This window comes from Fundulus heteroclitus, chromosome 19, assembly GCF_011125445.2.
Source record: "Fundulus heteroclitus isolate FHET01 chromosome 19, MU-UCD_Fhet_4.1, whole genome shotgun sequence".
Taxonomy (NCBI): Eukaryota; Metazoa; Chordata; class Actinopteri; order Cyprinodontiformes; family Fundulidae; genus Fundulus; species Fundulus heteroclitus.
In genome coordinates, this window is record NC_046379.1 from 6077752 (window position 1) to 6094098 (window position 16347).

Here is a 16347-nt window from a genome sequence, read left to right on the forward strand (position 1 = left end):
CATGTGGTTAGAGGTACTGCAGTCAGATTGGAGCAACATTGGACTTTATATTAGGTGATCAGGTCTGAAATCCGTCACGTCCGATCGACCTTTAGCTAATTTACAAAAACAGGCTGAAGGTCCCCGGATGTGGAAAGCTGGATGGCATACCTCAAAGGAGCAAACTGCATGCCACACTTTTCAGATTTTTTTAAATCATTTTTAAAAACCAAGTAATTTTTCTTCCACTAAAAGGTTACACCCTCCATTGTGTTGGTCTATCTCACAATCCCACTCCAGTACATTGAAGTTTGTAGCGGAAAGGTGAAAAGGACACTAGATGTATTCTTTTGCATTGAGACGACGCGTTAAAATAAATGTAATAAAATTGGGTTGATATTCATACTTTTTTTTTTTTTTCCAAGTATTAAATGAAACGCTGATCCCAGAACCCTTACACTATCATCCCAACGTGTCTTTATGCATCAAGATGTGATCAAATTGGGCATCTCTATTTAAAAAAAAAAAAACTTATCTACATATTTATAAATGTGTGTTCACCAAAGCAGATCCAGCCTCTTCAGTGTTTTATGTTACATATTTGTCCCACTTACTGGGGGAAAAAAAATTATGGGTCGCGTCTTAGAGGACAGTGTCTGGTCTAAAGTCTTTTTTTGTTTGTTTTATTAATAAAAAGCACATTTTAACACTGGAGAATTTAGTTTTGCACACATTCTTTGGAGGCCTGTCTGTGTATGTATGCATAGCTTTCTAATAAACAGCAGCAGCGATTGCATTATTTTACTGATCTTGTGGAGTTTCTGTTACGTCAGTAGAAAAAAAAAAGAAGAAACTTGTGATTTCTACCACAAAGTTTTTTTTATTTTTTTTATTTTTGCATGAAGAAAACTCCCTGCTGTTCAACTCTGACAAAGTTCTGCTGCCCTCCTTGTGCTCAGATCTTTTCTGTTAGGCTTGATACGCTTGTGCCAAAGTGAGCTCTGTGTGATGCAGTCTCACTCTTCCCTGCTGTGTCACATCTTAATGCTGTAAAACTTTTTATTATGTTTAAAAAAAAAAAGAAAAAAAAAACTTTTGCATTACATATTGTGTGTAGTCCCTTTTCTACATTTATGAATGTTTTCGCTGGCATTAATGGCAACTCTTGCTGGAAAAAAAAACCCTTTATTTTACATGTTAAACATGAATATTTGAGTCTGGTGACTGTAAATAAAAGATGAACCTTTCCAACATGTTCTGGCCACTGCTTGGTTATTTCTTTTTTTTGAAGCTTTTTGGAGACTTTCTCTCATGAGTTGCAGAGGAGGCTGCTCTCTGGGCTCTTGGTGTCCACGTCTCCCCAGTACGGCAGGATGAAGGGCAGCTTAGCCACGCGGCTCTCCAGGATGCTCCAAAGATGCTCGGCCACAAACTGGTTTCCCTTCTCTGAGAGATGCAGCCCATCGGAGAGGTAGACGGTGTAGTCCTGTAGTAGGTGTAGTAGTTTTAAGACCATCAGTACAACTTTAGGCACATGGTAGATACAACGTAACTTACTGCTGAATTCATCAAACACATTTTGGCGTTCAGACCAAAGCAGAAAACTGCTTATTGGTACCGTAAGGGACAAGCAGCTCGGTTAAACATGCTTAACAAAAGCAACATCAAAGTAAATGTGCTTTCAGAAACACTTTATATAGACTCAAAAGCTCTGGTTTTTCCACATTTGTCATTTAAAAAGGCAAGTCTTTTTTTTTTTTTTGAGCAGGATTTTACTTGATAGACCAACGAAGTTGCAAAGCTTAGGGATAATGTCTATTTTCCATTTATTACGTATTGTTAGTCTCCTTTAATCTGAGGTCCTAAAATAAAATCCAGTGCAACTACCTGATGAGATTAGAACAAAGTGAAGTTTGATCTGCATGGGGTGTGTGTACAGAGGCTTAGTCACAGGTTTGACTTCAGTCCTTTGCCACATGTCTAACCCCTCTCCCAACCCCCCTTTCCTGTCAGCCTTCTTTTGATAAAAGTGCCACAACCCCCCCCCCCCCCCCCCAAATTATACATATAAAAAAGTTTGATCTACGTGGACCATAATAAATAAACTGCACGTCATTGGGAAAAAAAGCCATGGCCACTAAAACAAGGTGGTGGCAGCGTCATGCTGTGGACAGGGAAGCTAGTTTATACATTTGCAATATCGTACTTTAACTTTAATATGCAATTACCTTCCATTGCACTTTAATTTAAATAGCTTCTGTCCAAACTTTATTTATTCATTTTATAGTAATAGATACCTATATATCATGCTCACAATTATGCGTGTAGTAATAGCCATCTGTACATATATTCATAGTACATAAACTCTGTTATAATAATCATCTGTATATTATGCTATTGTACATATCTGTAAAACTCTATTCATCGTAATATCGACCTGTATATTATATTCGGTACACATCCAGCTGTAAATTTAGTTCACAATACTAGTTATCTATATATTATACTCATAGGACAAATTGATCAGTAAAATTCTGTTAATAATAGTATCCATCTCTATATTTATTTAGTAAAAACCCATGTCCTGTACTTATGGAACCATTGTTTATCCTGCACTTGCTACTATTGCACTTCTGGTTAGACCTAAACTGCATTTTGTTGCCTTGTACCTGTGTAATGACAATAAAGTTGAATCTAATCTAATCTAATCTAGTCAGACCTGATGGGACGATGGATGGAACCTGAATCAGGAAATTAACGAAGGAAAATCTGCTACATTAAAGTCCATTCATGTGTCAACGTGGCGCAGTCAAAGTCCAGCTCTAAATCAGTTTGAGAATCCGCATCAGGACTTAGAAAACGTTGCTGTTCACGGATGCTCTCCCTACAATCTGCCTGAATTGGAGTTATTTTGCACAAGAGAACGGAAAAACTATTTCAGCGCCTGGATGAGCACAGCTGGTAGAGACACTATGAAGGACATGCAGCTGTTTCTGCACGTCAACCATTTGTATTTTTCCTTCTACTCTACAGTTTTGCACTACTTTGTGTTGGTCCATCATAAAATCCCAACATCCTACATTAACCTTAATGGCTGCATATGTGACATAATGTGGAGAAAGCTTAAGGGGTGTAAACACTTCTGCAACACACTAAGTTATTTGTGTCCAGGACTGCACTCACCTGTCCATCTTTCTGCATGAGTGTCCAGAGGTCCAGGACGTCTGACCCACACTGACCGGCTGCCTGGACACAGGCCTGAGCGTACTCTCCCACCACTGAGTTGTGCCGATTGAGAGGACATCCTGGAAAGACACCAGAAGAAGCAGCCGGGTTCAGCGCCGCAACGCAGGAGAAGACAAACCCGTGGCCCGGGGGTTACCTTTGAGAATGCACTCCTTCTCCCAGGCTGGCTCATGGATCGGAGGAGGAGTGATGAAGATGACTTTGTCTGCAGAAACACCTGCTGAAGTCAGAAACCTGCTGATCTCCTTCAGGTTCTCTGAATACTCCTTCAGAGGGACGTGCTGCTGTGGGTTCTTATCTAAAGGACACAGAAACGTTCATTATTTATACTGAATGTGATAAAAGTACTGCGTTTATGTATTTTAGAAAAGAGAGCTGAAAAATGTAGATTAAATTAAACAATCCTGTAGCTAGGGCTGGGCGATATGGATTAAAAAATAAATCTCCGATTTTATCATACCAAACCCGATTGATAGATTTTTTTCCTCCTTTTTGTTTCATAAAAAGAAATTAAAGAAATTATTTTAAAACCTTGCTTTTTATGTCAAGCATTTCGTCAGGGAGTTGACCTGAATTCAAAGTGCAACTAAAAACAAGCTGTGAAACATGCTTGTAAAACAAGATGGCAGCCGTGCCATTATAAACAATGAAAATATAACAAAACATTTGCTGCTAGTGGTATTACACATTGAGCTAAGAACAGGCTTCACTGCACTCGTGAACTTCAAACTAAAAAAAAAAAAAAAAAGTAAATAAGTAAATCAAGTACCTCGCATTATGGTAAAAAAAAAAGTTTCCACTTAACAATATTTTGACAATAATTTTGCCTAAACATATATTCAGCATCACATGCTGTTCTCTTCATGGAAACCCAATGAGTGTATTGGCAAAATAAAATCCAGATTTTCCAAAAATGAAATCTTAAAGAATTGTAAATTCGAATTAATCGATTAAATCGATTTATCGCCCAGCCCTACCTGTAGCCTAGAATTCACTAAAACCTTCATGCGACACTACAAAGATACATTATTCCCTAATATTACAGGATGCCTCTGATTAGCGTGCATATTTATTTCCTTCTGATACGGAGTATAAATAAGATCTACTGAATGTAGATTACTTCCCTTTACATGGCAACTCTGCATGCACTCATACGTCTGGCTGCAGGGGCAACATAATCTGAGAGTCTGGTTTTTCTCAGTGAGGCTGTACCTTCCAGCGACGCGTCGTTGGCTCCAAAGAAGATGGTAACAGCTGCTATGTGGTTTTCTGCCGCATCCTGGCTGCTGATCAGGCGAGGAAGAATTATCTTTCCCCATCTGGAGTTGTAGCCAGACAAGCCTCTGTTCACAACATCACATTTTCTAAAAAGAAAAGAACAGGAAGCACACACCAGGTTAACAGATCCATCAAATAAATAACAGGAAAGCTTTGTCAATATAAATTTACTGAAAATTGGGTTGGGTTCCACCATCAAGATGGAGTTTCTCCACCAGTTCTTCTGAGCTGTCAAACTATTGTGCTTCACAACAGTGTTTTAGGCCTTTTGAACTCCATGGTGCATTCAACTCAAGTCATACTTGAGACATCTGCACTTATTTGACTAAATTTTTTTTACAATATTTGGTTGTATCATCAGATGTGTCCTACTGCACATGGTAAACATCACCAATGCACAGGGAAGATGCTAGTCAGCTTGACCTAAGTAATTAAAAATAAATACTTAAATAAGTTACAGCAGAATAGTCCAAATATATATGAAAAATTATGCACGAGCATTTAGCAAGACCACTTTGACATTTTCAGATACCAGTTTTATGTTTTAAGAATTTTAAAACTGAAGTATGTGGTGCAAACATATTTTAAGCTGCAGTTTATAAAAGACAAAATTGAACAGTGAAATTACTTGAAGTTTTCCAGGATGTTATTTAAAAAGGGCTGAATAAGCACTTATAAAACTTAATTTAAAGTTGAGGATCTAATGTACGAGGTGTACCTGAATGCACCGTGAGCCTGTCGCCCTGGCCGTAAAACACAGTGTAGAAGCGCAATGTCTAAAAAAACGCAACACAGGAAGTAGTCGGGGAGAAAAACCCGACGGACTAATCAACAAAACCTAAAAAATTAAATGTATAAAAGCATTAAATTGAAAATTCTATAAGGAAAATTCTAATACTATCAACACAGGTCACATTTTAATAAGCTGAAGAACATACTTCCTGTTTTATTTAGTGCGTGAGATAGTGTGGGCACATTGTTTTTACAGGTGAAAAAAAGCCATGATTATATGGTCCAACCTAATAAACCTCTGAAGCTGCTGAAACTACTCACCTTGCAAGCTTATTTGCCGTTTCTGCTCCCCATCCATTGGGCTGAAAGGAAAACTGAAAGACGGAGCAGGAAAGTTGGAGCTGAAGCTAAGCAGAATGAGACTTTTAAGAGCTTTACTGTATCAAACCAACCTGTGTGATGGAGTCGCCAAATAAAATGACTTTGGGCCAAATTACTGGACCGAACTTAGACATGATTAAAATTTCTCCTTTTTTTTATCTACTTCTTCTTTTTAATGGCGGTTGGGAAACAGCTTTTTTGGTGGATCGCCGCCACCTTGTGGATTCAAGTGTGGATTAGGGGTTTAAAATAATGAACTCCCTTTAGTACCGTAGTACTGATTTTAGTAATCTAAAAAAACAAACCAAGTTTCATATTGATCCTTACGTTGTGGTATGTTGTTCACGCCGATGCAGAAACCTGTTCTTTTCAGTTCTGTTAATTTCTAAGAAAAATATAGTATGAGGGCTAGGCTACTTTTAATGGATTAGAGTTTGAGCAAATTAAATTTTTAAAAGGAACAATAAATAATATATTCTGCTATCTGACAACTTGTCAGATAAGTCGTGAGATAGTCTGTTTATGTCTTTATTAGTTTCAATAGATTATGTGTGCATAATCATTGACATTATTAGTAGAAAGGTTGCAGAGTTCTTCTTCTTCATCTTCTTATATCTAATAATAATAATAATAATAATAATAATAATAATAATAATAATAATAATAATAATAATAATAATAATAATAATAATAGCTGTTACTGATGTTGTTATTACATATATGTTATTAATGTGATTATTTTTGTTATTTTGTTATTCTAATTGGGCTATTTGCATAATAGCAATACGAAGAGAACACAGAAATCAGTGTGACTTATTATAGTGTTATCTGTTTTTGTTTTCTCTGTATCCCTCTTGGTTGTTTGTCCTCTTTTTTAGGACAAGGTTGGGTTTTTTTTTTTTAAATAACTATTGAGAACAAGGAAAATAACAATCTCAAACAGTAACAAATACAAAATAGCAAATTACACCACCTAAAAGTTACAATAACCAGAGAAATTTGTATTTCAGGTAGAACAAATTTCAAAATATTCATTCATAATTAGATGTATTAAGTAAAAGGAGAAAAAAAATTATAAAATGTTATATATATATTTTTAAGGCCAAATTTCGGATCCAATATGGCAACCCCTTTCCTCAACAACAGTAAACTGTGATAAAAAATGTTTATTTTACAAGACACAGTTGTAAGAGTGCGTCTTATATCATTGTCACATAGTGGTTTATATGTTTACACTGATATTATAAGAGGTATTACGAACAAAACAACAGCTTTCCTCGCCATCGCCATATTGGAATCCAAACCATTTTTTTTTCTCCAAATTTTGGAATCCAAACTTCTCCAACTGTTAGCTGAAACACTTGGTTTTCCCAATTCCCAGCTCATAGTTTAGATTTCCGAGGTAAGTGGAATGCAACATTATTTCTCCTGGCGTGATTTTATTTTGAAGGAGGTGGTTGTTGTCCTACACTAAAAGCTTTCCGTGTGAACCAGCAGCTTCGGTGAGGATTCTCCAGGATTTAATTCCTAATAAAGGTTAGCTCGCGCTACAGTAATTATAAATATTATAAATATATGTTTTCTTTCGATGCAAAGGACTGTAGCTTTGGAAGGTTTTATGTTTAACCAGAATCCATTTAGGGGTTAAAAGCTAACGTTCGGCTAACGTTCAGTCTCGCGCTCAGATGTAAACCGCACGTGAAAACAAAACACCATCATCATCATCCCCTTTAAAGAGAGATTGAACAGTTATTAACCTGATCAGATGGAGCTTCGGTCTATATCTGCCAGATTAACGTCAGCCATGATGAACTGTGACATCATGGTGAAACAGAACAATGGCCAAAAACTGTAACTTTTAAATAAAATTAAACGGAAGCAGCTGTTTTAATTTGTTTCTGCTCATAAGGAACCAACATGGACCTGTCAGGCGTTACAGAGCTATTTATGTCGACCAAAATAAGGTTGTCAACAAACTTTATTTTGGACTCGCATTGACAGTAAGACACATTATATAGAAAATATTTCAAATCTGGGATTGGCAACTTTTGAATTGAATTGAATGAACGCATGGAGGCTGTAATGAAAAAAGAGAGATGTTACTATTTATTATAAGAAATGCTTTTGCTCTGTAGCACCTTATCACAACAACATGGGAATATGCTTTATAGTGAGGGCATCATGGCTTCCTGTAGAGCTGACTTTATACTCTGTTTCCTGTATTTCTACGCATGTTGTGCTAAATGTGAGGAAATGAAAAGGACTGTGGAGGCAAAACTGGAGCAGTGTATATCCCCAAATCTAAAATTACTATCAAGAGAAGAACAACAGATCATCTATCAGGTTTTCAGCAGAAATGATAGCAATCATACCGGCCTTGCACTGAGTAGAGGAGGTGAAACCTAGTAAAGCAGTAATATGTTCAGACTCAGTGTTTTGCCTAACCAGCATTCAAAGCTGAAAATCAGAGATCTTTTAGACGAAGTTAACTGCCTTCATATATATTATAAATCAACAGAAAATAGATATACAATTCACATGGGTTGAGGGTAATGCAAGGGTGGATAGGTTGGCCAAATAAACAACTGAGGCAAGTGAAATTTAATTTAAGATCCCATGAGGTAAAACAGAAATTAAAGTACTTATTAAAAATAACAACCATAAAATGTGGCAGGAGATATGGAACACAGAGGGGAAAGGAAGGCATTTATATAAACTACAAAAGGAGGTAATTGCAAGACGGTGGGATGAAAAGAGATGCGCAATAACTATGATTTAATATATTAAGTAAGCCTGAGTCACATAATATAGTTCAAGCAATAGTAAAGTATTTAAAATATACAAAATAAGTGGAAAGAATTTAAATTATTATTATTATTATTATTAATGAAAATACTAATAATAACAATAAAGAAGGAGAATGACTATTTTATATTTAGTGGATTTAGTAGTCCGGCACATGACGGTAATAAACACCGATTGTAAACGGCCAACAAAACTTATAGAAGAAGAATAAAGATTTATTGGAACATAAAAAGCAGCAGATATACTTGAAAACAAGTATCTGTGCTGCTTTTATGATGTGCTCTTGTTCTGAATAGTACATAAGTATTCAGATCCAGGGTGTAGAATACACAGTGTTCTGCTGCATCTAGACAAGGTATGTTACTTTTTGCTATGATGGCACTGTCGATTTTATTAATATTTAAGAATATATAAACCCTTTTATGCCGGGTAGATATCCCACTGATGGTCTTTTTGCCCTGACTCTTTCGTTGGGTAGTGAACATTGATTTCAACTATGACAAGTGAGCCTTAGAAATGGCTGCGCGTCCAGACTGGGACGTCATAAATCAAAGTGATAACGTGAAATGATATCCAGAGTAATCCGCCTCTAGTTCAGTTTCAGTGTTTCTCGTCACCTTTTTTTCGAAGGGCAGTTTCTGTAATTAGCGACTGATTGCTTCGATCCATTAGAACTTGTTTTTATGTCATGTTCTTGTGCTTCAGCGAGATGCTGCGACGTCCAAAACCGACCGACTCTGAGGCGGACCTCCTGAGGGAGCAGCAGCGCTTCCTGACCTCCGGCGCTCCGGCGGCTGCCTGTATGGTCCGCCGTCCTGATAAGAGGAGAGGAGAGGCTGGGGATGCCGGGAATGCCGAGGCAGCGCACAGCAGCGAGAATGAGGGAAACCAGAAGGATGTGGTCACCATGGAAGGTTAAAAAATGAGCTATCGCTATACAGGCGCCAATATACACTACAAAAACGGGTCTAAAAATAAGTAAAATGTTCTTAGTGTATTTGTCCTTGATTTGAGCAGGTTAAAAAAGATTATTTGCCAATGGAATGAGTATTTTGACCCCCAAAATAAGATAATTAGACATCCTGCACTTGAAATAAGATGATGGAGAGGAGTTGTTCCTATTTTAAGTGCAAAAATCTTATTCCATTGGCAAATAATCTTATTTACCTGCTCAAATCAAGGACAAATACACTAACTTTAAGAACATTTTACATATTTTAAGTTCCGTTTTTGCAGTGTATAAAACTCTGCCACTAGAAATATTAAACTCCCAACGGTGTCTGTTGTAGAGCTTCCGGACCAGCTACCCTCTCTAACACCAGCGCCTCCCAAGAAGTCTCGATTTAAAGCCAGTCGTGTCACTTTTGAGAATGAAGATGCTGGGGAGAGGTTGGATAGACACGATCCCCACATCAGTGCTGTTCTCTCCAGGATTGTCGTAAGTGGGTTTTTTTTAAAAAGAAAAAAAATCACATAACTGAAAGGTGGCAATAAGAGGCTACGAGTTAAATGTAAAATATTATCACTATAGAAGCAACAATGTGTGTCACAAAACCGAAAACTGAATATATGCATCAGCGTTTTTTTGCATTGGGTCTGATGAAAGTTGTTGTTTTACTTGAAGGAGAGAGACACCAGCTGTGCTCCCATATCTCTACCAGTGTTTACAGGCCTGGCTTTTCCCAAAGTGCTCCACCGCTCAGAGACCAGCAGTCAGGTATTGTTCACTCCTACCTTCACGTAAATATACAGAAATACATCAGTTTGTCGAAACTTTTCTGGGTTTTTAGATTATTTTTTTCCCATAAAGTCTGTTGGATTAAACACAAATGGAATATTTCCAAACAAAACTTGAATTGTCACAGTTTTATTCAGTAGATGTAAATTAATACAATAAATGTCACTCATGATTTATTTTTAAGATAGGATCCTTGGTGAGTTTAGTGAAAACTGGACTGTTGGACTTTTGTTTTTTGTTTTTTTTTTTGCAAATAAAAATCTGAAAAGTGTGGGGTGCATCTATATTCAGCCTCCATTAGAACCAACATTCACTGCAGCAACAGCAGCTGCTCTTCTGGGGTTTGTCTCCACCTGCTTTGAACATCTACAGAAGAAAATGCCTGCCTGTCCTTTGGAGAATAGCTGGAAAAACTGCAAACATGACTCGTCATAGTTTTCATTTAACAATGTCTTACCTCCTGCCCCTCCTTTGCGGAGGCCATATTTGTAGAGGCCACAGCTAATCGGTGTCCTGTGGAGATATTTGCCCTTCTGAGATGTTGATCTCTGCAGCTCCTCCAGAGTTTCCATGGGCCTCTTGGCTGCTTCTCGGATGCTTCCCTTAAATGCTTCCCTTTGCTGGCTTGTCGTAAATTAATCGGTTTTCAACTGATTACTTCATTACAGTCCTCTATGAGACGTTGAAAGCATGGGATATTGTTTTTAGCTGATTTTCTTTAGGGGTTTTAGACGTAAAGTGTGCTGAATACATATGGACATTAACCTTTGAGATTTTTTTGTGTCTGTCAAAATTGCAAAAAAAAAGTTCTTCCAATTTACAATCATGCACTTTTTTGTGTTAAACTTTCACCTAAAGTCCAAAAGGAATTATTTTCAAGTTTGTTGTAACTTGACAAAATGTGGAGCAGTTAATTTGGTGGAAATATGTTTTCCAAGGCACTTTTTCCTAAAATGCAAATAGTAAAAAAATGTAAAAAAAAAAAAAATCTGGTTATATTTTAATGCACCTACAGGCCCCATCTTCATCGTTCAAAGGGAAGAGGAGCATCTTTGCTCGTCAGATTGCAGCGCAGAGACTAAAAGAAGACAAAACGGGGAGACCATCATCAGCCGAAGCTCCCCAGACCTCTGAACCCAGAGCACAGATCCTCTCTTCTGAAGCTGGTAACCACAAGTAGCATTTAAATGTACACGTCTTCAAAAGCTGCTGACTAAATATCTCCTCTCCACTTTTATTTTCCTATAAATGTTTTTGGACTCAGGTCCGAGGTTGGTGTCTGGTGAGGGCCTCCAGGGCCCGGACAGTTCTGGGGAGACCCTGAGGATCCACAGGGAGAACCAGGCGAAGCTCCAAGCGATGTCCAAGTCTGAGATTCTAGACGAGCAGAAGAAACTTGTATCTCAGCTCGGTGAGAACTAAAATTATCTTGAACTCAAGTTTGTTGTTTGCATTGAGTTAATAAAAAACAAAAAAAAACAAGTGTATATGAAACAGATTTGATTGTTTTTGCTTCCATCCATGCACGTGATTTAATGTCCCTCCCAGATCCCAGGCTGGTGGAGTTCATCCGATCGCGTAAAGCTCAGAGTGCTCTGTCACCTGCTTCACCGTCTGAACACGCAGCAGCAGAAAAACGCAGCGCAGAAGATCCTCCTGTTGGAAAGGCAGAAAGCAGAGAGACCCGCAGTGCTGCCGCGACTCCAGAGGAGGTGGAGATGGAGGAGGAACAGGAGGTGAAACCAGCGCCATCTTTGACCCGTAAGATTTAGTTCAATTAAATGGTTTAATCTCTTCCTTTACTGAGGTCTATAAATACCACAATTATATACACAACTATATTTCAACCTTTTTGTTAATTATTTAATTGTGCACCAAATACATTATTGACACGTGTAAATGATTACAGGGTATTTGTTTTCTTTAAATAATCACAAACAAAATTGACAGAATTTTTTATTTTGATTAAATTAAGTTTGCTTACATAGCACCGATTCACAAAACATGCCATCTTAAGGCGTTTGCAAGACAAGTGGGTCCAGTTCATCTCCAGGAATATACAATCCAGTCAAAAAGAGGTGAACCAGTCTCTGTCTCTGCTTCTCCCCGAAGATAAAACCCGTGAACAAAAGCTCAGTGGCGACATAGTTGCAGTCCAGAGCAGCGAAGAAAGTTTAGATGGCTACAAAGGACAAACAAAGCAGTAGCTACACAAGAAGGTGACATGTTTGGAAAGTTAAATTACCACAACCTAACGCTGATCTGGATGGAGAGTTGGTTGAGGGCCCCGTGTGACCTTAACGGCCCTACTAGAGACCTCAATTACCCTAGTTGTGACTTTAACGGCTCTTTTGGTGACGTCAGTGAAGGGCTGGACAAAATGGTAAAAAAGCATATAGATAAAATAGAAATCATATTAATTGATATAATTATCAAAAAATTCAAAACATGTATTTTAAGTGTGGCCCTGGCCATTTTATGCTGTTGCTGATTTACCTATTTTTAGATAAAAAACAAACAAGTTACACTGAATTCAAACTTTGCCTTTTATTCAACCAACGTTTTACCAAAACTGCAATAAAAAAAAAAAAACTCTCAGGCACTCATTTATTCAGACACTCATCCTAACTGAAGAGCGTTTTTGATATCAAAGCCTAGTTGCTCACCCTGTCACTGACATGGACCTTAAATTGTTTAATTCTGCTCACCTACAGATTTCTTACCACATCTCCAAATTGAACTTCTTAACATCTAAATCTGGAGCAAGTTTATGAGATGCTGCTACAGTCCTGTTTGCTACATGATAATAGGTGCATTATTATTCATCCTCCTTAAACTTTATTCACGTTGTCACACTACAAACACAGAATTGGGACTTTATGTGACCCACCAAGACGAGCGAGTACCGCACAATGGTGACGTGGAAGGAGAAGGATTCTTGGTTTTCTTTGTTTAATCAAACAACACATCAGCTCGTTAGAAATAATAAAAAAACTGTTTATTTTGTAAAACCTGTGCTATTGCTTTTTTGTTAATTGTGTGTTTGTATGTATGAATTCAGAGGAGGATCTCCCAGTAAAGCCCCAGAAGGAATGGGTCCACATGGATACCTTGGAGCCAGAGAAGCTGGAGTGGATGAGAGACCTGCCTTCACCCAGAAAGAAAGGAACCAAAAAGGTTCATCTGATCTCTGCTACTTTATTTACTGGCTTCTTGATTCAAGTCTGTGGACATTCATATGTTGTGTGTATTTTTTCAGTTAAGGGATATTGGTAAACTGAGGTCTTTTTAAATCGGATCATAGATCCGACATAGATGGCATTTAGTTTTTCTCTTGCAAATATGACTGTTTTCCTAATTTTACCATCCTCAGTGAAACATGTCTGGATCACCTGGAGCTTGTTAAAAACGCAGCCGCTAAGCTTCTGGATCGAAGCTCTAAAGTCACACCTTATACACTGCAAAAACCGAATTAAAAATAAGTAAAAATTTCTTGAAATTAGTGTATTTGTCCTTAATTTGAACAGGTAAATAAGATGATATGCCAATGAAATGAGTATTTTTACACTTAAAATAAGATAATTAGATAAAATACACTTGAATAAGATGATGGAGATGAGTTGCTCCTATTTTAAGTGCAAAAATCTTATTACATTGGCAGATCAGTTAAACTTGCTGCTCAAATCAAGGACAAATGCACTAATTTCAAGAAAACGTTACTTATTTTCAGACATGTTTTGTAGTGCTTGTTCTGCCCTGATTTCCTTTGCAACTCAGGATACAGAATAAGTTTTTGGTTTGGGTTTTTAAAGCTCTACATGTTAACGCTCCTTCAGACATTTCTGAAAAATGTTTTGGCCGTAAATCTCCTGCAGGTCCATGAGATGAGCAGCGAAAAGCTGTCCTTTTATTCACGTTCTGTAGACATCATAGGTAAAAAAAAAAGAAAAACAGCTAAAGATTCAGCTGGTTTGGCTTCAGTTTAAAAGGAGTCTATATATATATATATATATATATATATATATATATATATATATATATATATATATATATATATATATATATAATTTGAATTTACGTTTTCCATAGCTTTTATTGTACTTTATATTAGTTTATTTGCATCTTCTGTGTTGTCTTCCTGAAAAATAAGATATACATCCGTATAAACCTTCACAATAATATGGAAATCATGCAATTTATATATGATTGTTAAATCCAGCACCAGCTTTATCGGTTGGAATAAATCCACATTTTCCTCTCTCCTTATTTTCTAATCTGTCGTTACGATGCGTGAACTTTAACACGTTTGGCACTATTATTCATAACTGTGGGCTTCCCCTGCAGGTTGAATATCTTTAACTATGATAGCCAACACATTTAGAGTTCTTAGTGATATATTGATATTGCACTGGCTAATATTTTGAGAGGAATAAATTTCTAATCTGTTGTGCAGCTCTACCTACTTTTTCAGATGAAGTGCTGTTTTTGAAATAAACGTGTTTCTGTATTAGTCAACATGTAATAAGGCTTCTACTGTGTCCTGAAAGGCCATGCAGGCTCGTTTTGACTTCACCGGGACCCTAATTCCCCCCTCAGAAGATCTGCCGACCCACTTAGGTCTGCACCACCATGGAGAGGAGCCTGAGGTCTGTTGCATTAAACACGATAACACGACAAATTGTCAGTCTTTGCCTATGAGACAGTTGATATAATACATTTAGTTTTTATCAAACTGGATTACTTAATTTAATTTTGATGAATTAAATGTTACGCTTAAGCGACCATCTCCTTTATTTAGTCCCTATATGCTGAGCTGTTAAGAAAACCAGGATTTCTTGTTCTGACTCCACCCTCTTCCCCCCCAGCGAGCCGGTTACTCCCTGCAGGAACTCTTCCTGCTGTCTCGGAGTCAACTCATCCAGCAGAGGACTCTGGCTCTCAACACTCTTGCCTGCATCCTCACAAAAGTACACGAACCTGCACACAGAGTCTCATGCGTGGCCACAGAGATACCTGCAGAGACTCAGTGTTTTATTTTCTCCCACAGGCTCGAGCTGGAGAATACCAGTCAGTGCTGAAAGGCAGCGTGACGTCCACTCTGCTCGACGCCGGCATGCTCTTCCTGCTCCGCTTTGCACTGGACGACAGCGTTGAAGGAGTGATGTCTGCGGCTGTGCATGCACTTAAGGGGCTCCTTGTGTGTGAAGAAGATGAAGTAAGGTTCTATTACTTACAGCAAACATTGTCTCCACTCAGTCTTCCTGGAGTCAAAACGCTCAGCTGGTCCTGTTGAATTCAGTTTTTTTTGTACACACTGCAAAAAGAGAACTAAAAATAAGTAAAATTTTCTTGAAATGTATGTATTTGCCCTTGATTTGAGCAGGTAAATAAGACTATTTCCCAATGGAATGAGTATTTTGACCCCTAAAATAAGATAATTAGATGTACTGCATTTGAAATAAGACGACGGAGATGAATTGTTCCTATTTTAAGTGCAAAAATCTTATTCCATTGGCAAATAGTCCTATTTACCTGCTCAAATCAAGGAAAAATACTTTAATTTCAAGAAAAAAAATCTTATTTTTAGGTCTATTTTTGCAGTGCAGTGCCTCTTTACAGTCCTTGTGTGTGAAGAAGATGAAGTAAGGTTCTATTACTTACAGCAAACATTGTCTCCACTCAGTCTTCATGGAGTCAAAACGCTCAGCTGGTCCTGTTGAATTCAGTTTTTTTTCTACACACTGCAAAAAGAGAACTAAAAATAAGTAAAATTTTCTTGAAATGAATGTATTTGCCCTTGATTTGAGCAGGTAAATCAGACTATTTCCCAATGGAATGAGTATTTTTACCCCTAAAATAAGATAATTAGATGTACTGCATTTGAAATAAGACGATGGAGATGAATTGTTCCTATTTTAAGTGCAAAAATCTTATTCCATTGGCAAATAGTCCTATTTACCTGCTCAAATCAAGGAAAAATACTTTAATTTCAAGAAAAAAAATCTTATTTTTAGGTCTATTTTTGCAGTGCAGTGCCTCTTTACAGTCCTTGTGTGTGAAGAAGATGAAGTAAGGTTCTATTACTTACAGCAAACATTGTCTCCACTCAGTCTTCCTGGAGTCAAAACGCTCAGCTGGTCCTGTTGAATTCAGTTTTTTTTTGTACACACTGCAAAAAGAGAACTAAA

The 16347-nt window shown here is 37.4% G+C and overlaps 2 protein-coding genes across 3 annotated transcripts in view; one reads left to right on the forward strand and one right to left on the reverse strand.

Annotated features, from left to right (window-relative positions):
* Positions 1–385: 385 nt before the first annotated feature.
* Positions 386–5842, reverse strand: iah1 (isoamyl acetate hydrolyzing esterase 1 (putative)). Its single transcript, XM_012864511.3, has 6 exons — positions 5688–5842; positions 5557–5609; positions 4438–4589; positions 3362–3523; positions 3163–3284; positions 386–1465 (listed from the first exon to the last, which is right to left on the reverse strand). Exons 1-6 carry the CDS (start codon positions 5748–5750, stop codon positions 1289–1291), a joined length of 729 nt encoding a protein of 242 aa, XP_012719965.2. The 5' UTR covers positions 5751–5842; the 3' UTR covers positions 386–1288.
* Positions 5843–7071: 1229 nt separating this feature from the next.
* The window catches only part of rpap1 (RNA polymerase II associated protein 1), a 38653-nt gene continuing 29377 nt past the window's right edge, over positions 7072–16347 (forward strand). For both annotated transcript variants that reach the window (XM_021317510.2, XM_021317511.2), the window contains exons 1-11: positions 7072–7152; positions 9127–9335; positions 9711–9859; positions 10046–10138; positions 11175–11325; positions 11424–11570; positions 11708–11920; positions 13221–13336; positions 14707–14805; positions 15025–15126; positions 15207–15374. In XM_021317510.2, coding sequence (XP_021173185.2) covers positions 9131–9335; positions 9711–9859; positions 10046–10138; positions 11175–11325; positions 11424–11570; positions 11708–11920; positions 13221–13336; positions 14707–14805; positions 15025–15126; positions 15207–15374 — 1443 coding nt within the window. In that variant the 5' untranslated portion in view covers positions 7072–7152; positions 9127–9130. The remainder of the gene's footprint in view (positions 7153–9126; positions 9336–9710; positions 9860–10045; positions 10139–11174; positions 11326–11423; positions 11571–11707; positions 11921–13220; positions 13337–14706; positions 14806–15024; positions 15127–15206; positions 15375–16347) is intronic.